At 37.0% G+C, this 23,881-nt stretch overlaps 3 protein-coding genes across 3 annotated transcripts; 2 read left to right on the top strand and 1 right to left on the bottom strand.

Annotated features, from left to right (window-relative positions):
* Window positions 1-285: 285 nt before the first annotated feature.
* Window positions 286-1,245, top strand: LOC137736063 (uncharacterized; the record flags this gene model as incomplete). Its single annotated transcript, XM_068475403.1, has 3 exons — window positions 286-571; window positions 641-1,054; window positions 1,175-1,245. Coding segments are annotated over 3 exons (771 nt in total), but the record flags the coding sequence as incomplete, so codon positions are not given.
* A 4,365-nt stretch (window positions 1,246-5,610) lies between these two features.
* LOC137736065 (protein SMALL AUXIN UP-REGULATED RNA 51-like) lies at window positions 5,611-6,108 on the bottom strand. The gene has a single exon (XM_068475404.1). It carries the CDS (start codon window positions 6,106-6,108, stop codon window positions 5,611-5,613), a length of 498 nt encoding a protein of 165 aa, XP_068331505.1.
* A 2,925-nt stretch (window positions 6,109-9,033) lies between these two features.
* Window positions 9,034-19,977, top strand: LOC137737642 (galacturonokinase-like). The gene is made up of 14 exons (XM_068477183.1): window positions 9,034-9,244; window positions 9,807-9,920; window positions 10,230-10,301; window positions 11,075-11,118; window positions 13,906-14,035; window positions 15,518-15,583; window positions 16,415-16,494; window positions 16,979-17,078; window positions 17,797-17,972; window positions 18,225-18,265; window positions 18,360-18,388; window positions 18,625-18,694; window positions 18,812-18,901; window positions 19,500-19,977. The coding sequence occupies exons 1-14, from the start codon at window positions 9,212-9,214 to the stop codon at window positions 19,742-19,744; spliced, it is 1,290 nt and encodes a 429-aa protein (XP_068333284.1). The 5' UTR covers window positions 9,034-9,211; the 3' UTR covers window positions 19,745-19,977.
* Window positions 19,978-23,881: the final 3,904 nt, after the last annotated feature.

Below are 23,881 nucleotides of genomic sequence, written 5' to 3' on the forward strand. Positions count from 1 at the left end.
CATTCTCGTCGAGTCGTCCAAGGTATGACTCAGATCTGCAGACCCAGCCGTTCTGGAAACCTTGATAGAAGCAGGCAATGACGAGGTATGGAACTCTTGGATGATTATTTTATTCCTAATAGTGCATTCCCTGATACGTACTTTAGACGTCGTTTTAGAATGGAACGACATTTGTTCAACAAAATCATGATTGCTGTTTGCAACCATGATTCTTACTTCGTGCAAAAGAAAGATGTTTTTGGTGCTATGGGTTTACTGCCTGAGCAAAAAATTACTGCTGCCTTGCGGATGCTTGCATATGGAGCATCTGCAGACCAAGTGGATGAGATAACGAGGATGGGGAAATCAACCATTCTTGAGTCCCTGATAAGGTTTTGCGGAGCAATTGAATCTATCTACACCGCTGAGTACCTCCGCAAACCTACAAACATGGACTTGGAACGGCTGTTGAAGAAGGCGGAGATGCGTGGCTTTTCTGGGATGATTGGAAGCATTGATTGTATGCACTGGACGTGGAAAAACTGTCCAAGCGCATGGCAAGGCGCTTACGGGGACAGAAAAGGAGCAAAAAGTATCATTCTGGAGGCGGTGGCATCTTTTGATACATGGATTTGGCACGCCTTTTTCGGGGTCTCGTGAGCTCAAAATGACATCAACGTCCTTGCCCAATCCCCAGTGTTCAACGATGTCCTGCAAGGAAAGGCACCAAAAGTGACGTATGAGGTCAACGGACGTATGTATGACGGGCCATACTACCTAGCTGACGACATTTACCCGCGATGGTCAACATTTGTCAAAACAGTGCCACGTCCGCGGAGTGCAAAGGAAAAACACTTTGCAAGCTGTCAAGAGGGGTGCAGGAAGGATGTGGAGCGTTGTTTCGGTATCCTCCAAGCTCGCTGGGCGATCGTCAGGGGTGCTGCCAGATTGTTTGATGTAGAGTCGCTTCGATCCATCATGATGACGTGCATCATTCTTCACAACATGATTGTGGAAGATGAGTACGATTATGAAGCCGTTGATGAATATGAGCCAAACACGATGAACAATTCAAGAACACGTATATATTGTGCTCATGACACCACTGATGAGCCCGTGCAACATGAGCCATTACAAAGGGATGGACGTTACAATGAAAGGCTCATTCAACGATATACTGCATTTCAAATGCCAGACATGCACAATGTCCGACAACTTGACTTGATAGAGCACCAGTGGGCATTGAAACAAGCTGAAGATAATTAAGTTCATTTTGTGTGTTTTTTTGAATTTGGTATGTTTATGTTATTTTATTTGGTGTGTTTTATTATTTGGTATGTTTATGTAATTTTTTTGGTGAGTTTTTAATTATTCCGTATGGTTATGTAATTTTATTTGGTGTGTTTTTGTCATTTCAATAAATATTCTCTTAGTATAAATATTCTCTTAGTATAAATAACTTACCAAATTAATTTGAATAAATATTCAATAAATTGGAAACAACATAAATAATACAAACAATAAATAATAAATTAAACCCAAAGTGATTGGAAAATTATGGGCTCCGATTACAAAAAGTACTCTATTCATCCTCACTTAACCAATTTGTGGTGCTAGGATGATCTTCTCTTGTGGTGCTAGGACCACCTTGGCTTGCTATCCCTTCTCTTGCACGCCTCCTTTGCACCACGTCCGCTTTCTCTGACTTCCAAAAAAATTTGGAATTTGGAGACTTCCCTTCTAAAGGCGTGTTCATAATCTCACGATCTTGTTGAGCCCGTCTTTCTTCTCTAACATGTTCCCTTTCTTGCCTAAGTAGCTCTCTTTCTCTCTCATTAGCCTGAAATTCTCTCTCAATAGCTGCAGCTTTTGCGTCATCTCTAGCCTTATCACCCTCATATTTCGCCAGTTCCCTCGCCAAAGTCAATTCACCTTGGCGAGTAAGTTCTTCCATGAACTTTGCATAATCGTTCTTGGAAGCACTCCCTTTTCTCTTTGAAGCCTTCTTACCTTGAGGCCTAATTAGATAACGGGTCGAACCCGACGCTTGTTCAGGGAAGGGCGTTTCGGACACTTCTTCTACATCATCTTCATCAACATGCGAGACATGATCGGGTGTAGAGTGTAGAGGGGTGCTGTTCATGTGCACTTCTGGACCGACTGGCACAACTCTAAATTTAGGACAATCTTTGACAATATTCCAACATTCCCACCGATTGAATGATTTATTTTTGCTTTTGGTTTTGGCAGCGTACCAAGCTTGTGCTTGAAGTTCCTACACAATGAAAATAAGTAACAAATAAATGATACAAATAAATAATTATAATGAAAATAAGTAACAAATAAATAATACAAACAATATGTGATATCCCACATCGCCCAGGGGAGTGATCCTTAAATGTATATTCCCATCCCTACCTAGCACGAGGCCTTTTGGGAGCTCACTGGCTTCGGGTTCCGTAGGAACTCCGAAGTTAAGCGAGAAGAGGGCTAGAGCAATCCCATGATGGGTGACCCACTGGGAAGTTGCTCGTGAGTTCCCAAAAACAAAACCGTGAAGGAATGGTAAGCCCAAAGCGGACAATATCGTGCTACGGTAGTGGAGTGGGCCCGGGAAGTGATCCGCCCCGGGCCGGGATATGACAATTGGTATCAGAGCCAATCCCTGGCCGGAAATGTGCCGACGAGGACGTCGGGCCCCTAAGGGGGGTGGATTGTGACATCCCACATCGCCCAGGGGAGTGATCCTTAAATGTATATTCCCTTCCCTACCTAGCACGAGGCCTTTTGGGAGCTCACTGGCTTCGGGTTCCGTAGGAACTCCGAAGTTAAGCGAGAAGAGGGCTAGAGCAATCCCATGATGGGTGACCCACTGGGAAGTTGCTCGTGAGTTCCCAAAAACAAAACCGTGAGGGAATGGTAAGCCCAAAGCGGACAATATCGTGCTACGGTGGTGGAGCGGGCCCGGGAAGTGATCCGCCCCGGGCTGGGATGTGACACAATAAATAATAAATTATGTAGGTAACAAATAAATAATACAAACAACATAATTATAATGTAAGTAGGTAACAAATAAATAATACAAACAATAAATAATAAATTATGTAGGTAACAAATAAATAATATATTGTTACCTGATCCGAGTAATTTTCCCCACTTCGAATATTACTACTAGCTTATGCCAAGGCGTCTCTCCACGTACTAAACGATTGGCTAAGTAATTTCCAACGACTGGATATCGATGCTTTGGTTCTTTTCCCACCAATTTTCTCAAGAAAATTGGTATGAATAAGACTCAACATTTCTCGCAACTGCATCTCATTACCCGTAAGCGAACTATGAGTAACTTCAACCCAGCTAGTACACAACGCAACATCTTCAATAAGCGACCAATTCGTACCTGCACCAGTGATCATTTTGTTGAAAAAAAAAATGGATTCAAACTTTGAGACAAAGAAAGGAATGTGATTGAAAGTAGTTGAGAAAATATGAAATTGTTGTGTAAGGTAGATGATAATGAGAAGGTATTTATAGAAAAGTAAAAACAATTTTTTTTACAATTTTTTTCAGATTTTTCAGATTTTTTTTTGAATTTTTTTGAATTTTTTTGAATTTTTTTTAAATTTTTATTCAATTAATTAATTTCTGCCATTGGATATAAAAAAATTTGAATTCCAACACTCCAGATTATGCCACGTGTCACAACGGTAACTTTTCTTAATTTTAAAACTATTTTTTCTTTTATTTTTTTATTTATAAAGCATTTTAATATCCACCGTTGATCTCAGATCGAACAGTGGATATTAAATAAGATTTTTTTTTTGACCGTTGAGATCGAATGGTCCAAAATAAATAACCGTTGAGATCTAACGGACCGTGGGAAGCCACGTGGCTTCCCAACGGTAACTGACAAAGGTTTTTTTTTCTTCTGATTTTGTGTCAGCGACGTGCCCCCACGTGCGAGTGGGGTGCACGCGCCTGACACAAAAAAAATTTAAAATTACCTGACGCCAGGCCGACGTCACATGGCGTCAGACTGACGTCACATGGCTCTCAGGCTCTCGGGCTGACAATTCCCCACAGGCTAGCCCACGCTTGAGCCCTCCCCACACACTATCCCCCGAGCTATAGCGCACGCTGGGCTTGCTCTTATGTGTTTTGAGGTAGTGGAGTGGGCAGGATAATATGCAATCGTTGGAAGATGGTTTGAAATTTTGCTTTTTCGTAAACTGGCCGTAGCACGTTTCCGTAGCCAGTACTAGTTCACGTGGAGTTTCCAGTAATCAAATCGTATCATCGTCCTCTGTCTGTCTGTCTCCATCTGCAACTCTTTAACAATTAAAAACGAACAAATTCATCTTTCTAATCACCATTTTGCCCCTCTCCTCTTTAATCCCAATTATTTCAAAAGTACATTTTTATATTAGGTAGTCCTACAACACTATTGTATGTTGCATGTATTAAATTTATGTAAAAGTTGCAATTCATGCATTATATATCAAGTCGAAAAACTATCTTTAGAATTTAATCTCGACTTCTAATTTTCTGGTAAAACTCTGATTTACTTAAATTTCTAATACAATGATTGTTGTCGCACTCTTCTGTTTTACTTTTATATATGCCCTTGTTTTATGTTTATGTTCCAAAGAAATTTATTTTAATTATATTCAAGTTGAAGTTCTAACACAGTGACGAATTTTGCACTCTTCTGTTTTACTTTTGTATCTGCCCTTGTTTTAGGGGCCATGTTTGATAGAAGTTATGTTTAACTGAATTTCGCATTTCATGCACAATTTAATTTTGTTGAAGGTTTTTTCTTACAAGAGAATATTACGGTGAATCACCAAATTTTACGCCGAGTCCTCATGACCAATTTGATTAAACCTTATCCCTATTCAACTGGAGATTCTTGTGATAAGAAACCTCAATAATTATTTATCTTTATATCCAACTGGAGATTATTCTGATGACAAATAATAATTATTTTTACAAGTGAGATAGTTCCAATGGGATTATTGATTATTATATATATTTAGACTATATAATATTTTTCAGAATCCTTCCACAACAAGCTGCTATGAATTTTACATGTCGATCTACATCCAATTTTAATGAATTTAATTTAGGAAGAGAAGTTAACTCCAAACATGAATCATGATAAACTACACTCTTTAATTTACTAACTTGAGGCCGGATTGAAAGCAATTGAATTGAGTCGAATGCCAAATCATTGTAACTTTTACGTTTAGATTAGAATATTGCTCGGACTAAACATAACTCCTAAGATTTCATCATCAATTAACACCATCACTGAAACAACTTGATGCCTCATCAACTAACACCATCATTCAAACAACTTGATGCCTGAAAAAAGACAAGAAATCCTAAAAAAGCAGACGAGTTCAACAACTACATCTCATTGAAATCCCATCAAACCAGGGCTTTCAAGGATGTCATTGAAACAAAACTCCCTAACAAAAAAAAAAAAAACCAATCAAAGCACATCGCATTGGCATCCCTACCAATCTCCATTTATAATTCTCCTAATCACTAAAAACCTTTTTCCCAAAAAAACCAAAGGCATTAGAGACATTTAGATTTAGTTCTAATGAGATCTAGGAAAAAACTTTACTATCTCTGCAGGAGAGGAGTGAAGGCATGGCAACCCGAATTCTTCGCACCAGCATTCCTCGCCGAGTCCTTGCACGAATCAACAAAACCCACTTCAGATACCATCTTCAATAACTCGTCCAATCCCAACCGTCCAAACCTGCTCTCATCTTTCTCCAAAAACCACAACATCTCCTTGAAAAACACAACCTCGCAAGGCAAGACCAACCCTCCATTGCTCTGGAATCCCAACTCCTCCTCGGCCTTCTTCAGCAATCCGACGAAGACTGGGAGGTTCACGAATCGGGCAGGGATCACAAACCGGATTCTCCCCGGCCCAACGTAGACCGCCAAGAAACCGGAGGGAATGCGCCGGTTTAAGCCGAGAGGAGGGAGGGCGTTGGAGTTGTCGTAGGAGACGACAGAGCGGCGGAGGCTCATGAACTTCCAACGCATCACGAGCTGCTTGAGGCGCACTATTTGGCGGATCTTCTCGACCTTCTTCATGGCGGTTGCCATTGTCGCAGAGCCTAGGAGAGAGGGGGACAGGCGAAGGCTTGGATGGATTTGGGAGAGACAGGAAGTGGAAATTAATTCAATCAGTTTTTAAGTAGAAATGGAGTCTGTGAATTGGAAATTGACTAATTTGCCCTTTTCGATTATCTTTATCGATTTGATTAATAGCTAAATATTTAATAGCTTTGGATTTTAAATTCCAACAGCTAAATATTTAATTTTATTTTAACCGCTTTTACTTTTGATTGTTTTTTATGACGTGTGTTGTTCTTTAGCATGTGAGGAAATTTCTAAAGCCCAATGGGCTGTGATTTAGTTAGTTGTTTATGAAACAAAATTCATTTTTTGTAATGGCTGATTATTTCATATGACAAAGTCTAAATGGACAAGGATGCTTAATTACAATAAGCCATGATTTTTATTTTTTTATTTTTTTTATACAAATAAGACGCCACTCATGCAGACATAACATGAGCAATTGTAGTATTTACAACTAAATACCGCAAATAGAAATTGCTCACTCAAACTAGCTACAAAACTCAAAATTACCAGCAATTAACCTATCAATATAGAAGAAAAGGCAAATCTTACACTTCATCCACCACCCAGGGCTAGGTAGAACAAAATTTCAACATCGGCAAATCAAGATATGAATCCAGAGCTGGAACCAAAGTATTGGTTTTCACACGCCTTCAATTGAAGAGTGATGATTCGCTCGTCGTGTGGGTAGCAAACATAAGTGATATTGTGTAGCTTAACTCAAATCCCAAGTTTAAATTCTATGTAAATAGTTTTCATTTCTGACTTGAGTAAGAGTTTAAAAAATAATAATAAATAAAAAAACTCAACCATGAGTTGCCATCATTTTTGCTCCCATCACTGTTGTCAACCCACCTTAATCATTGCCGCCACAACCATAGCTGCTAGCGCCCACCATCCCTAGCGCAACCTCCATTGCCACCATCACCAACCATCATCACCATTGCTGCCACCACCACCTATTAACACTATCAAAACTGTCACCCCTGCCACCTCCAACCACCATCAACACTGTCGTTGCCACCACTACCGACATCGCCACCTACCATCATTATTGTTGTTGCCACCTCCACCAACCATCATCATTGTTGCCACGACCATCACCATCTATTATCATCACCAACATTGCCGCCGCCACTACCCACCAACGTCATCACCATCTTCGTTGCCACCACCACTGCTTCCACTAGTACAATTTCTATCTATTATCTCTAACATATATATATATATATATATATATATATATATATATCAATGACTCTAGATGCACGTTAAATTCCGTATTTAAATTTTCTTATTTCTTTTAGGTTAGCCAAACAAGAAAATTGACAAATCCTAAAATATAAATTTTCATCATTTTATAATTCTTAGAAAACCTTGAATTTCCTCATCCAAACATAGACCTATCAATTGGATTCCACCTGCGCCAAAACTTGAAGATCAATTTCAACGGGTCTATTATTAATAACGAAGTTGTTGGTGATTTTGTTATTTGTGACGAGAATCGTAACTGATTATTGTCGATGCACCTAGGGGTGAGCATAAAAACTGCTAAACCGTAAAACCGCATGAAAAAAAATCGAAAAGAACCGTGCTGATCAGAAAAGTCAACTTTGAGTCAAAAACTGAACCGGGCTGTTCAAACCGGTTTAGTTTCCAGTTTCAAATGAACAAGAATCGGCCGGAACCGAACCAAACTGTATATATTAATTATATATATACACACATGACATGGTATAATAGGTTGAAAAATTAGTTTCACCAAGTTAGCTCTATTGGAGTTCCTCTTGAACAACAAACTTCAGGGAATAACCTGTTAAAGGAGGAGTTTGGGAGTTCTCTGCCATTTCAAAAAAATTGGCAGATATTTAATAGCTTATGTGGTTTTTTTTTAATCTATAGTTGGCACGCTCCTTAGCTTATATCATTTGGGTTTATTGATACAAATAATTGCTGAAATGAGGTGCAATGCTTCTTCCATGTGTATGCCTTGGGTTTTTATGTTTTATTGGCATGCTCCTTACTTTTATACTTGAGATTTTTTACATATTTTGGTTTTGCTGCTTCTTTGTTCCCACTTAATCAGTTTTACTGTTATATTTGTTCTTTGGTATCTGTCTTCCAACTCAATTTCAATAATTGAGCAAGGCTACTAACAAATGTTATATTGTCTCCATTTACACTTAGAACCGTAAACCGGTAAGAACCGAACCAGAATCGGAGCAGATCGAACTGTACGATTTTAGTAATAAATTTAAGCAGAATTACACCGAACCAAATTGTTGATATTTTTCAATTCCGATTTCAATTTAGGGGTGGAATCGCACCGAACTGCACCGTGTCCACCCTAGATGCACCAAAATTTGGTGGTGCTACTCTTCTTTTCGAGAAGCTCTGCGCCCTGCAAAAAGGCATACTTTCAAGTTGAACGTAAAGACTGGTGCCATCTTTGACAAAGTGCTTTACACCTTGGAGGTTCAAGACAATCATTCAAGACATTAAAATGATACCTTATGGATCTCCACCGACTTTATTATTTGACCTTGAGGGTACCCTTTCAACTTTTCTTTTTTACCCGTAAAAGTATTGCTAACTTAACCACTTTTAAATAGAGTACAAAATTGTTTTTTTTACATAAGCACACTCCAGAATCAACTCTAGAACCGTTTTTTGACAAGGTTACGAGCACTTTTAAATAAGAATAATGTTAGAAAGATCAGATTTTTAAAATTATATTTGTAAACAAAAAAAATATAATTATTAATAATTAAATTATTATTTAAACGTTGATTAACGTATATTTTAATATCATCTGGTGACACATTTTTTTGATTTACATTACTTGACCGGAAAACAGATGATATGACGTTTAAACCGCGGATAGGCCTAACTCACTACAGTCTGTCCAACAATGATTTTCCTTGAATTTCACATCATCTCTTGTCTCTGCCCCACCCTGAGATCCAAAAATGTCTTATGCTAAATCTGCACCATAAACCGATCCTGCATTTGCATTTTAAGGGTCGATTGGATTGGATTGCTCAGTTCTGAGAGATCATTTGTGAAGATGGCTGGATCGTCTTGGCCTTCTGAAACTCAGGTACTCTTTGATCCTGTATGATTTCATTAGGGTTCATGCATTTTTTATCCACATTCTAGTTTTTTGGGAGGAAGCAGCCAGCGTTGTTGTCATCTTTTACGGAAAAAACACAATGGCAACCGTAAAAACTTAAAGCTGACCGCTTTGCGGAGTGGTGGATTGGTGTTCCTCGTCAACCCTGTTTCGGGTTCAAACCTTAGCTTGGCTTATAGTAGTAATATTGCTTAGCTGACTGCTTTGCTAGACTCATAAAATTGGAGCATTTGGTTTATTGAATTGAAGTCACTTGTTTAATTGTGTCCAATCTGATACATAACGACTGGTTAGCTGAAATATTCTAGCTTTTCGAAGCAAGAATTGGGTTGGCATTGGTCATTTAAAAGCATGGACCAATTTTTTGAATGCTTATTAGACTTTGCCTTGGAATTGTTCTTCACTGTGGGTGGAATTCTTTGGATTACATCTTTGGCCTCTGTATTATCATTTTGCAATGTTTCCGTGATCGTTAATGTTATTTTGTATGGTAATGATATTAATGTACATGTTCTTTTGTATGCTACAGTTAAATGGACTTAGACAGATAGTTTCAGAAATGGCTGGGACAGGTAGGAAAGAAGTTCGGGTTGTTGTTTCTCCTTATCGGATTTGTCCATTGGGAGCTCATATCGATCATCAGGTTAGTGTTAGGTAGCTTTTTTTTTCATTATGTGCTTGTCGACCTTTGATGCTCTCGTTTTCAGTAGGATTTCAAAATTGACTTTTTTTTTTTCATATAAAAGAATAATTTGTGTCCATAGGCTTTGTTATTCATTACCTTGTGATTACCAAGTCTCTGTTCATAGAATCATATGTAACAATTGCGCTTGTTATAGTTGATTGCTTAATTTATCAAGCTGTCTGTGAGATACCATACTTTATTGTGTCCATTAAATTTACTTTTGGGTAACACGAAAAAAGTATATCCATTTATTTTAAATGGTTGCAGGGCGGGACTGTATCAGCTATGGCAATTAACAAGGGGATACTTTTAGGTTTTGTTCCTTCTGGTGACACTCAGGTAAATACCGAATATACTATTTTTAACCTTACGAGACTAGAAATCCAGTTGTGGTGTTAGTTGTTTTTACTTTACATTGTGTTTACCATAGAACATGAATCCAAGTAACAAGTAATAGCGCGAGTTCAACTAATCATTTTCTTTCAAAGCAAAGAGCCGTGTTCAATGGTTATTCTTTTCACTGCTATATTAAAACCAAGAATAAAGAAACTTCTAAGAAGACATGTAATTTCTAGGAATGTAAATTAAGATGCAGTCACATCAGAAAACATAATCTTAAAATTTTAGGAAATATGGACAAATAGAACCTTTTACAAATTTTCAATAAAAAGATAGAACTTTGTCATGAAGGGACACTAACAGACAATAAAGGAGCACTAAGGGGGTCATAAAACATGTTTTATTACCTGTTTACTGCTCCTTGAGTGAAAAAGTTCCATTTGCGATTGCAGATTTGTAAAAGGTTCTATTTGTGCATACATTCCTAAGGCTTTTAGAATCCTTTGGGACTTTGAATGATTCATAGAGTATCTCATCATAGCATGAATTTGTTTGCTCAGACCCAAAGCTGAATCATTGTTTGTCATGAAGAACGAAATCTCAAAATTCTGCGAATGCTTTGGATATATGAGGCATTGATCGAAAACTTATACTACAGAAACTTATAAACTAAACCATGAAAGTTAAACATTTAAGTTAGTTTCCCTCATAATTGTTCTTGATTGTTATTTCCACTGTCATCTGCCTGCTGAGCCATTGAACTCTTGCTGTAGGTTATACTGCGTTCAGGACAGTTTAAAGGTGAATGTAGGTTCAGGTGTGGGTCTTTTCTCATGGTATTTCTAAATTTTGTGCATTCTTTCATTTATTTATTTCAAATGCATGCTTACCGAGTTCTAAAGTTTTATCAAAATTAGCAGACATCTACACCTTTTAGAAAATAACAGTTTTTAAATGTACTAAAGAATAGCCAAATATTACGTGTTACGGCCTTCATTTTGGTGCATAGGCCTTCGGTTGGGTGTCTAGGCCTTCAGTTTGGGGCGTCCTATGCACTCAATTTTGGCGGTCTTCAGAATTTTGAGCAAAAACTGTTATTCCTAAAAAGAGAGGGTAAACTTTTGCTAGTTTTGAGTAAAAAAAAAAAGAAAAATCAGTTTTCCAGGACTGTCTAGTTAGAAATTTCTATTCAATAATATATAAAACCATAAACTTACAGTGTGTAGGATTTGTACATATCAAGCACGAAATTTCTATTCAATTAACTGTTTGCTTCTCCTAATGCCAAATGTCAATTGAAAGGTTTCTGTCAGAAACAAAACTATACACAACATGGCTGAAAGAAAAATATACCCGTTACAATGCTGCACCTTAAAAATACTAGTGATTGAATCATCACATGTGTGGAAGACTGAATGTATATATCATGCAGTAATATACCTCACTGACGATACTGGGGGTCATATGACTGGGTTATATGTAATAAAGATATTTAATTAGTGTTGCCTTGAAAAGGTTTGGTCAGGTAAAAGTTTATGTGCATGACGAACATGTTGTAACTGTTGGCATCAAGGCCTTGTCAAACACTTAGCAAGGAATTGAGTTGAGGAGCCTGTAGTTTTACAAATGTGGAGAAGCTTGGACCCTTAAGTAGGCTTTGGTTGTTTGAAAAGGGTGACCCCTATGACACTAATGATTCGAGTCATGGATGAGGAAAGAGATATAAAGAATGCTTTCTGTATTTCATTTCTTAATCAGGAAGTGATACAGGAGGGTTTATATACACATTGCTAAATAAGCTTAGTAACTAATGACACCAGATTAACCACTAACATTGTGATTAACAACAAGACACATGTAACTAATTTACAGCTGTTACATAACAGAAAATATCTAAGATTGAGGTGTCCCTTGACCCTCCCTCAAGCTAAACGGAGGAGACCCGAGAGAAAGCTTGGACTGTAACAACTTGAATCTGGCCTTGGAAAGTGCCTTGGTGTGAATATCTGCAATTTGATGATGAGTACTGACATGTTGAACTTGAATCAGATTAGCTAAGACAAGTTCTCTTATATAATGGTAATCAATCTCCACATGTTTCATTCAAGCATGAAACAGGGGATTGGATGCCAAAGAAATGGCAGAGACATTGTCACACCAACGTTGGGGTACCTGTCCAAGTGGGAAGGTAGCTTTGGAATTGGTATGCACACACATAGCAGCTAATTTGGCAGGAGGTATTTTACCAGCAAAAGCATGATTCATCCTTTCATAACAATCAATAGCTTCATGCTCAATGGAATGACTGATTTGGCAAGGATTTTTACCACCAGAATAGTTGTTATTGTGAGGAAATCCACCAGTTAGAGAAGGTTTCTATCCTCTCCAAGGCATTCCCTCCACTTCTGCACACTCAGCCTTTTTCAGTACTAAAGCTACACTTCAGACATGGCATAGGAGGCTTGGGCATCCTTCTATAGCAATGTTTAGGAAGATTTTAAATAAAGCTTCACTTGCTCACAGTGGTGACAAGTCTGTAAATTTCTTTTGCACAGATTGTGCCATAGGCAAACATCACAAGTTACCCTTTTCTTCTAGTACTAGTGTTGTATTTGCCAGTCTTGAGTTGATTCACTGTGATGTTTGGGGCCCAGCTCCAGTGCTCTCTGTTAGTGGCTACAAATACTATGTGCTCTTTGTAGATGAGTTTACTAAATACACTTGGTTGTTTCCTCTGAAGGAAAAATCTGAGGTTCTCTCTGTATTTGTCAGTTTTAAAGCATATGTTGAAAACCTGGCTCTGATACCAAGATAGAAAGAATGCTTTCTGTACTTCATTTCTTAATCAGGAAGTAATACAGGAGGTTTTATATACACTTTGCTAAATAAGCTTAGTAACTAATGACACCAGATTATCCACTAACATTGTGATTAACAACAAAACACATGTAACTAATTTACAGCTGTTACATAACAGAAAATATCTAAGAGTGAGGTGTCCCTTTAGAAAGCAGTGCTGATACCCTGTTTTCTTGCCTGATCGTTTATGTATTTACTCCGGTACTATATTCTCAAAGTTCAGGGTTTTTTTTCCCAAAAGGAAACAAGAGCAGTTAGTTCAAGTTTCCAGATACAACAACCTAAAGTGGCACATATGAAATGGTAAATTGCAGAAAAATTAGGGTTAAATGATAAATGATTAGGTAAGTACGTAGAGCATGATGTGCCGATTGATGTAAAGAACTGAGAATTCTGGGCAGCGTTTGGTGTTAGAATTTTTCAAGTTTGGGTTTCAGGGAAGTAATTGAAGGAAAGAATTCAAGATGCAAAATAGATAAGAAAAGGAAGACATAATTCACTGTTCTGTGGAAGTGAACACTGAAAGAAAAGGCAGACGATTTTTGTATTTTATTAATTGTAACTTTACTGAAGTTGACAGGAATCTACTTCAGTAAGATATATATTTAACAACTGATCTATGTCTCTTGAGTATTCCTATTTCTGTATGAACTTTCTTCAAATAGTAAGTCATTAGTTTACTTGGATTACAATCTGTAATCATGTGGCATTTGGTGAACTTGATTATTTCCTATTGCTTTTATAGAGTTGATGAAGTTCAATTCCCTTGGAAGAGTGCAACTGTTGCTTCCAAAACAGATGAGGAAAGCAATTGGGGAAGTTATGCAAAAGGAGCCTTATATGCATTACAGAGTAGACAAATCTCCCTTGCCCAGGTTAGAGATAATTCTTTAATGACCTCTCTCTTTTTTTTTTCTTCTGATTAGTTGAATTATTTATTACTATTTTGATTTGCTGAACATATTGTTTCTCTGCACTTCTTGATTGGCCCATGGGAGCATTTTTTTCACCTCTGTTTTGGTTTCTTATGGTAAAAGAATAACTATGGCAGAACTCCATAGTTTGCTTTCAGTTATCTTAAATTGAATATCAAGTTGGTCATTTGAGTATCAAGGCACTGGGCAGACCATGCATAGAAGATTCTTTCCGGTTACATTATTTTGATTTGCTCCAGATTTATGATTTATGGCCCTATCGTTTCTGAAGCATGTGAAGCCAGCTCATTCAAACACCTAACTGTCATGCTACTTCAGGTTGCCTAACTCTCTCCTTAAGCTCCTGTTGGTGTTCCTTTCTTTAACTTCTTAAGACACACCCCTCTGTTTGATTTACCTTTCTACCCTTGCATGTTAAAAATATGCCAGTTGGGAAGCAGAATTTGACAAAGGGTCCTCAGTATATGGTCACTTTTATCTCCTTCTGGGCTCGACACGGTATACATTTTCAGGAATTGACAAAGTCACAAGATTAGTTTTACTTGGACATGCAGGCATTTCTGAGCACTTTTGTGCACAGTTTAGAACTATGGCCAATTTTGTAGCTTGTGTTCAGTGATATGAATTGAGTGATACTCAAGTAAGCCATTTGGTATCAAGGCACTGGGAACCTCATAAATGGAAGGTTGCCTCCAGTTACATTCATTTGATTTGCTCCAGATGTATGATTTATGGTCATATCTTTTATGTATCTTGGATTAGTCAGTTGTGGAGATTGCATACATTTGAAAAACATGATTATAAATGTATAGCAAGTATGTAACAGATCTCTAGAGGATGCCAGCTCTTTCTGGCACCTAACTGTTATGCTACTTGGGGTTGCCTAAGCTAGCTTTTGCTATTCCTTTCTTTGAGACATACTATTTGCCGTTCTACCATTGCCTGTTAAAATGTCTTGGTTGGACATAAACAATGAGCAAACTTGGACAAAGGGCCCTCAACATGGTAGCTTTTATCTCCATCTGGGCTTTACAAGGTGTACAATTTCGGGATGGTCTACCTTAAAGAATTACAACTAAATTTATGGTATCTTAGGCAGCACCACATCCTGTACAAATAAGCATCTTGATTGCTTCTTGATGTTGCACTGTCCATGTTGCCTCAAGCATAATTATGAATTGGCTACGAAGAAATATTCACGTCCACCATCCACAGACTTTTCTTCCATTTTTCCATCCATGACTTCAATTTATTACAAACTTGGTGTTAGGCTTGTTAGTTAACAACCATCCATCTTGAAGATTCGTGTGCAAAACCTGGGTACAAACTATTTGAGTGGCATTTTTCTTTCCATTGATACTTTTTTTGATGATTCATACAAATCTTTCATTAAATAGTTATCATTTGTTTCACATGTTGTAGGGTATCATCGGATATATAAGTGGTCCTGATGGTATGGACAGTTCAGGCCTTAGCTCTTCTGCCGCTGTAAGTTGTCTTCCTTGTTGATTTCCTTTGTTGTTAAATGATGACAATGAAAGATGACTGTATACAAAAGATTCCCATTACGACTAAGACGCCATAAAAATATGAGTTGTGTCAGGAAGTGCTATGTGTTATTACTCTTTGTAAAACCTAAAGATTTTGATTGATTGTTTCCAAGGATTTTGTGTTGTATACCTTCCTTGGACTAGGTTTGCATCTTTCTCTTTCGAATATTTGCTGGTGTAAATAGAAGAATTATGTATTTCATATTGCTTTATGGGTGACAAAAGTAGTGAATAAGTCCTATATATAAGAGGTCAAACGTAGTTGACTGATTATATCTTTCATGCAAAGAAATTCAAACACAAACCAAAAACCCACACGTTAACCAGTTTTGCATTTGTACAATTGCCCACTTCTAAACTTATATGAATGTAAGAAACTACGAAGCAGAGCTGTAGACGTGTTTGTCCAAAAGGATGAGTTTTCACATTAAAGGATAGCTATTTAGTAGATATTCCATCCCAATAGTAGCTACCATTATTTTTGGACACTGGAGCTAGGTTATAGTTAAGAAATATGGCATGCTATATTCAACGACTGCATCAGTTGAGACTTAATGTTGGTGTTTGGAATCAGTTTACGATTTGAATTGAAGTGAACTTTGAAGTAAAACAAACTAATATGCCACACATCCGTTATTTTTATCAGAAGAATGATCTTGATTAAAGACTGTTTTTGTAGTATTCATCTTGTGGGGCTTCATTTCTTTATTTTGGAGAGTCACTTCCAGTAACATCCAACCCGTTAATCTTGCATTTACACGTTTGACAGGTCGGTGTAGCTTACCTACTGGCTTTGGAAACTGCAAACAATTTAACAGTGTCTCCTGAAGAAAATATTGAGTATGATCGGTAGGTTTCTTTAGCATTTGAGAGTCCAACACTTGGACCAACAATTAGTTTATACTTTGACACACAAACCCCCCCTTACAGGAAGTCCTCTCTCTAGTACTAGAGGGTCCAGCACGTCAAACTGACATTATTGGGAGGTTACATTACAGACACGTGCAATGAGAATCACCTTCTTTGCATAACAATTTGTTGGTTTACCACTCTGCTTCTAACATTTAGTTTATGATTCCAACTGATTTCGCTTGTGCTCCTTTAACGCCCAGCATTCAGAAATCAATCTATACTGTCTTCTCTTTATGAAAAAGTTTCGTTTCTTTAACAAAACTTTAAAAAAACCTTCCCTTTTTCTTTAACATTTAGTTTATGATTCCAAGTGATTTATATATCCAGTCCTCAACTTAAAGTAATAGAGAACTTTATAAGTACCCTTTTTCTATATTTCTTTTGCCATATCAAACCTTTTAATGAACTTTGGTTATTGTAGGCTGATTGAAAATGAATTTTGGGGCTTGCGAAATGGTATATTGGATCAATCAGCCATATTGCTTTCGAGCTATGGTTGTCTATTGTGCATGAACTGCAAGGTAGTGCGTGAAAATTGTGTTTTATGTTTTAATAAAAAAATTTCTATTTACTGGATTCATTTCAAGTGCAGTCTGTATATTTGTTAAATTACACTAATTTGAATGATCCAGTCATCTTCATGATTTCTATTACTGAATCTTTTAGCATTTTGAATATATGGTTGATTTCTTATAAAAGTTACATTCTGGCTGCTCTTTTGTAATGATCGTCCAGAAAGATTTGCTTGTGCCTGATTCAGATTACACTAACTCTTATAGATTGAACGATTTTTAATATTATACATAAAAGGGCTAAGCATATGATTTCAGAGTTAGAAGTTTAATTTGTGATTATAAATGGATGGACTCACAATGTGATATAATCTTTCTGAATCCTTTGAAACTAAAGATTGTACCAAAGAAAGCTGTAAGCTTAATATTATAACTTCAACCATATGAACTTTGAAACAAAGTAACACTTAAGACTTAGATTACCATAAAGGGGAATTTGTCTGCACCTCAAAGCATAGTACCGTTCTTATCCGTAAGGTGCTTTTATTTTTAAGCAATCTTTTTTTATTGTTTTTTTAAGTTTTTTCTTTTGCTATACTACAGATTGTAATCTGATACGTCTTATTCATTTTCTTGATCTATTTCCGTTTATAACCACATATATCAGATTCTGCTCTAATTTTGAGTATTAGCAACAGGTGTCTCACAATGTAGATTGCATGTGCAGACTAAGGAACATAATCTTATACACCCACCAAAACTGGGGGAGAACCACGATACTGAGTGGCAGGAAGCATACAAAATATTATTGGCATTTTCAGGGTTGAAGCATAATTTGACCGCAAATCCTGGATATAATCACCGAGTTGCAGAGTGTCGAGAAGCTGCAACAGTCCTTTTGAAGTAAGATCCATTTCCCTTGTAACCGATAACAAATTTACCCTTCTTGATTTTAATCAAGTATCTTGACCATGATATTTTTCTTTTAGTCATTTTTGGTTGGCGGTGGTTTGGCATTGAATCCATATGCCATCATCCATTTATTTTTCATGCAACTCCATCTTATTGTTAAATGCTATACCCAACTCCATATTTGTCTTCCTCTTGTTCAGACTATTGATCCCTGGCTGACATACTTTTTTCTCCTTTAACCAGTGCATCCGGAGATGGTGCAGCAGAGCCACTCCTATCCAATGGCTAGTACCTTTACCTCACCTTCTCAAGTTTAATATCCATTCCTATTTTTTGAAAAATGATATTGACTGACTGCCTTTTTCCTCCTACAAACAGTTGACCCAGAAGTTTATCAAACTCACAAGGTAAGAAACTTTGTCTACAACACCTGACCATTTGTCATTGTATGTTGTTTTGATTCTTTTGAAATGCTGTTACTAGGAAAAGGGTTGGCTGGCCATTAACAGTAGTATATATTATTTAATGAAAGAAAAATGAACAAAGAATAAATAGAAAATAATATTTGTATGCGCACGTTAACATTTCAATGGTTGGCATGTAAATACAAGGGCGTGATGACTTATCCATAACTCTCTTGCAGCACATATTAGAACCTCCTCTAGCAAAGAGAGCAGAGCATTATTTCTCAGAGAATATGCGGGTTAGCAAAGGTATTACCATATCTACATGGTCAATAATCTAAATTTCAAAAGTATGACGTCTTTTTAGTTTCTATGTTATTCTTTGCTTTATGATTTATAACTACTTAACATACTGATTTTTTCCAGGACTCAAAGCTTGGGCTTCAGGCAGGTTCAAAGATTTTGGAATGCTCATTTCAGAATCTGGCCTAAGTTCTATTGAGAACTATGAATGCGGTATTAATTACTCTCTCGTGTGTTCATAGCTACTGGTTTGTTTTCTTAAGCATCCTCCTTAATATTCCTAATCACAGTGCACAGAAAATGATAGGGATATCCAATTGAAATCATTAAAGGAATGAAGCCTCGTCAAGCCAAATCACTAGTACCAATGATGGCCTTAAAACAACCTAGTTTTATATTGCTGTTTGGGCAGCACCGGGACTATATTTAATTACCCTTACCATTTGACTGATTTTCTTTTGATCCTTGAACTCTTGTCTGCCCATGAAAGTAGAGGATCATGGTGATTTGCTTCTGATGGTATCTGTACTAACATGCACATTTAACTGATTATCTGGTATTTTTTCCATATAAATCACCATTAGAAATGGGCTACGCTGCTTTGACAATGCTGTTTCTTTGCTAACTTTGCGATCTTTTGCATCTGAAATGTTACCACCGGTTGCTTCATTTTCAACTTGCTCTGCAAAATTGATGAATTTTTCTCGATTATGTTGAAATTTGACTTCAAATGCTAAGCTAAATTGGACTTAAGAAATGGATTTTGTAACTTGGTCAAGGGGTTTTTAACTTGATGTTGTAATTGTTTAAGGTTCTGAACCGCTGATACAATTGCGTGAGATCCTTCTAAGGGCTCCTGGTGTGTATGGAGCACGGTTCAGTGGTGCTGGATTTAGAGGTTGCTGTGTTGCACTTGTAGATACTGATCATGCCAAAGAAGCTGCATCATTTGTCAGGGAAGAGTACAGCAAGATCCATCCTGAGTTGGCTAGTCAGTTAAACCAAGAGATAGCGGTTATGATATGCGAGACCGGTGATTGTGCCCGTGTTATTTGATGACTGTCTGTCAATTACAATTATTTGTTCAATTATCTCACTCCTTGTATTAAACTTTTGAAATGAAGCGTGATCAGAACTAGCAAATATGAATATAGGATACCGGGAATTCAAAAGAAGGCTTCTACATGGACAACATGAGAGCCTGTTTGTATCTACCTAGTTTTACCTTTTGTTATTGTGGTGGGCCTTGGAATATGGTGTGATGAATTCTTTGGTTCCTTTGACACTAATCTTATGGCTTGTTTATTAATCCGTAATCAGAGTATGAGGAATTGAATTGAGGAGGAGATGAAATGGAGTGCATTCAGAATTGGATTCATGCTGAAGCTGTTACTAAATTATCTAGAATCAGAGTAAAAATGATGTTGATTACATAAAAGTTGTTTACTAACTCACATAAATCGCAATTGAAAACCTATTTGATTATTGCTAGTTAATGGTTAATTTTGATAACCACATATGCTCATAAAATCCAATTAGCTACATGAAAATAGTAGCAAAATAAATAATTAACAAATTTATTAAAAATATAAAATAACAAAAAAAAAAAAAAAAAACCCCAAAAAACGAAAAGCTCCGGTGCCATCTTCCTCCCCGCCCCCCCCTCGTTCCCCCCCCAAAAAAAAAAAATCCTAAACCTAGCTCCTCGCCAGCTTCCCTCCACCCCCTTGTTATATCTGTGATTATCTTAATCATAATTTAGCAATTAAATAAGCATTTTGATTAAGTTGTTTTGCAATTAGTTATGCCAGCTAGTTTTGAGAGTTTTGGGGAACCATATATGTAGTCACTTGTGAAAGGGAAAAGGGTACGAATATTCATAAAAGAAATATATTGAAAAAAATACTCTTCTCTCTACTTCTCTAGCTCTTCTCTATATTCTTCCATCCGCCATTGTCATATACTTGCAGGTCTGAGTTAAGGTTCTGAGTTTGGATCATAACAATTGGTATCATCTTGCTCGATCCTCGATTCCCTCTTGTATGCCCTGTCACGCTCCGACGACTCGTTTAACAACCATGGATGCACGTCTCATTGCCGCTGAAGCTACCTTGGTGGACCTCCCCAACCTCCTTCGAAACTCCATCGACGCCGCGAACGCCGACCTCTCAGCCGTGATATCTACTGACTTCGATGCTAAGTTAGCTTTCTCCTTCGAGCAATTCCGGCGTGAGCAATCCTTTGTCGGTGGTGTCGGATCTTCCAATCTAGCTTCCTTTGCCGCTTATCTTATCTCACCCCCAGTTCCAGTCACGGATGATATTGATTTCCGTCTTTTGGAGACTCCTCGACACCCTCGTCGTGATCAATATGAGCCAGGGGCGGGCCGCCTAAACTTCCGTGTCAGCAACGGGTGGATTTTCCCCGATTTTCCGATGGTGATGATCCTATCACTTGGATCTACAATGCTAAGCAATATTTTTCTTGTTACAACACTCCAGATCCACAAAAGGTCTTTACAGCCTCCTTTTACTTGGAAAATGAGGCGATGCAGTGGTTCAAATGGCGCAATTGCTTACTCACTTCTCCTACTTGGGAGGAATTTACCAGTGCACTTTTTATGACGAACAATATGAAAAACACTTTTATTTACCTGGAATGCTTTTGGCTATTTTGGAGGCCTACGTTGAAAATAACTTTGGCTTGTACCATTGTCATATTTTCTTTTTATACAGCGATATTTACACTAAAAAATCACACAATTAGTCAACCATGATTTATATTAAACTCATTACCCGTATGAGTTACAAATAAAAAAAAAATTACCTGACCGAAATATCAATAATACTATTATGAGTTGCGCTGTATAAAGTATAAAGTTGGTGTATGTGGGTTACTCTACTTCTTTCCTAGTTGTGGGCTTTGGAACTGATGTTTAATCATTTTGAGTTTTAGCACCAGCCTTTTATCATTACAATAGGTGTCAAGTGGATCTCTATGGCGGATTGGTATTACCTAATGCAGAAAAGGCGCTTCAATGTACTAACAAGACCAAATTACGCCGAGCCAATAGTTATTAGGTAATTATTTTGGTTTCATATATAAATTGATATAGAATCTTTGAAAAATATCTTCCTTCGTAAGAATGAAAAGACTAAGTCTTTGGGATCTAATGCTGCACCGTTGTTCAATATCTTAGGGGATTAACTCTATTACATAATTGGATTCCTAACTTTAAATCGCATAAATTAAGCTATACATTGATTGCACGCATATTTCAAACCTTCCTTTTTCGTTGCGTTGTGTCATTTCCATAGCACCTAGCTATGTTTTCGGACAAAATCAAATTTTTATTAAAAATGGGATATATGTCTCACCATTTGCGAATAACGTGTATTCACCGTATAAATTTCATAATTATAACAATTCAATATCTTAAACTCCATTTGAGATTATTCGTACAAAAAACCATTGTCACATCCCGGCCCAGGGCAGATCACTTCCCGGGCCCGCTCCACCACCGTAGCACGATATTGTCCGCTTTGGGCTTACCATTCCCTTACGGTTTTGTTTTTGGGAACTCACGAGCAACTTCCCAGTGGGTCACCCATCATGGGATTGCTCTAGCCCCCTTCTCGCTTAACTTCGGAGTTCCTATGAAACCCGAAGCCAGTGAGCTCCCAAAAGGCCTCGCGCTAGGTAGAGATGGGAATATACATTTAAGGATCACTCCCCTGGGCGATGTGGGATGTCACAATTCTAATAAGAGATAGTTTAAACATCCATATATATATCAAATAAATAGACAGTTCATTATGAATATGTTACTTAATACTCCCACCGTTTATTTGTTTCATACATTTGGACGGCTACACTATTTTTGAATTGAATATATATATATATATATTTTTTATAGGGATTGAAGATCAAAAAATTGAGCAATTTTTATTATAAAATTATACAATAAATTGACGTTATTCGCAGAGATGAGATATATACATTCCTATTGGGTGGCAAAAGAAAAAGTTGAAAATGATTTTAGGCCATTATGAAAAAGTTATTTGTAGGTAAATAACACTATTATCATAGTTATGTTGTATACTAGAGCATGCTACGGTTGTTCTTCAAACTCAGAATCCTTTTGACTGTTAATCTAAATCGAATCTAAAAAATGACTTATTAGTACTAATAATGAGAATAGAATACTCGACCAAATAAAAACACACAATAGAATTAATCAAGCTGCTGTCCAGCGCATGGGCATTTCAAACTTTCCTTTCTCGTTGGGTTGTCACTTCCAAAGCAGCTACGTGGTGTCCAGAATTTTCTTTTGTCCATTAAAATTTGCTAATGCAAAGGTTGGAGAGTGATCCTTTTCAGAGCACTTTCTTGGTGCTTTATTTGACGCATTTTACCGTGCTAGGTTTTTGTTTAAAAATATAAAAATTAGAATATAATATTTAAACAGTCGAACGTTGTAGACTTTATAGCTTTTGTATTTTCGACGAGTAGATGGAGGCTTAGAGCTTAGCTTTTTAAATTACTTGATATTTTTATTTTTAATGTGTTTTATGATTTTTAATCTCAATCTTTGCCTTTAATATAATATAAAAATAAATAAATAAAACTTAAATTTTAAAATTTATATAGAATAATAATTAATAAACAATATATACATATTCATTATATCTATTGCATTTTATAGTAAGTTTTTTTTAGTAGTTTAAAAAATTAAAATCATCAAAATAACATTTTTCTTATCGTGTCAAAACAGGTTACCCGAGTGTCACTCTCATGTAAACCTGTTAAAGACTCGTTATTAACGGATTATTATTGTGTGACCCGATAATGATTTGATTAGTTATCGTGTTGATCCGAAATCAGTTATTTTCGTGTCGTTTACGTGTCGTGTTAACAGATCGTATAAGAAATTGCCAGGTCTAGTCCCCGTGGTAATAGGTTAATCGAAAAATAGCCTCGGTGGTGAAAAAAACTTGAATTTAAACTCTTGTGATGAAATCTATTAGAATTTAAGTCTAAAATTAACATTTCCATCAACTCACTGTTAACATCCCACCCGGTCTCTTTTCCAAATAACCCAAGTAGTCCATAAGCATCAAAACCCCCATCAAATTGTTGTTGAACGCTGACAGGCTGACAGCCACATCGGCTCCGACGACTAGCAGGTGAAGC

The sequence above is a fragment of the Pyrus communis genome, chromosome 6 (genome assembly GCF_963583255.1).
Source record: "Pyrus communis chromosome 6, drPyrComm1.1, whole genome shotgun sequence".
NCBI lineage: Eukaryota > Viridiplantae > Streptophyta > Magnoliopsida > Rosales > Rosaceae > Pyrus > Pyrus communis.

Coding starts and splice junctions, on each gene's coding strand:
- LOC137737642 (XM_068477183.1), top strand. CDS start 9,212: ATGGCTGGATCGTCTTGGCCTTCTGAAACTCAG. Junction 11,119..13,905: donor AAAGGTGAATGTAGGTTCAG/GTGTGGGTCTTT, acceptor TTGCTTTTATAG/AGTTGATGAAGTTCAATTCC. Junction 18,266..18,359: donor AGAGCCACTCCTATCCAATG/GCTAGTACCTTT, acceptor TCCTACAAACAG/TTGACCCAGAAGTTTATCAA.
- LOC137736065 (XM_068475404.1), bottom strand. CDS start 6,108: ATGGCAACCGCCATGAAGAAGGTCGAGAAGATCCGCCAAATAGTGCGC.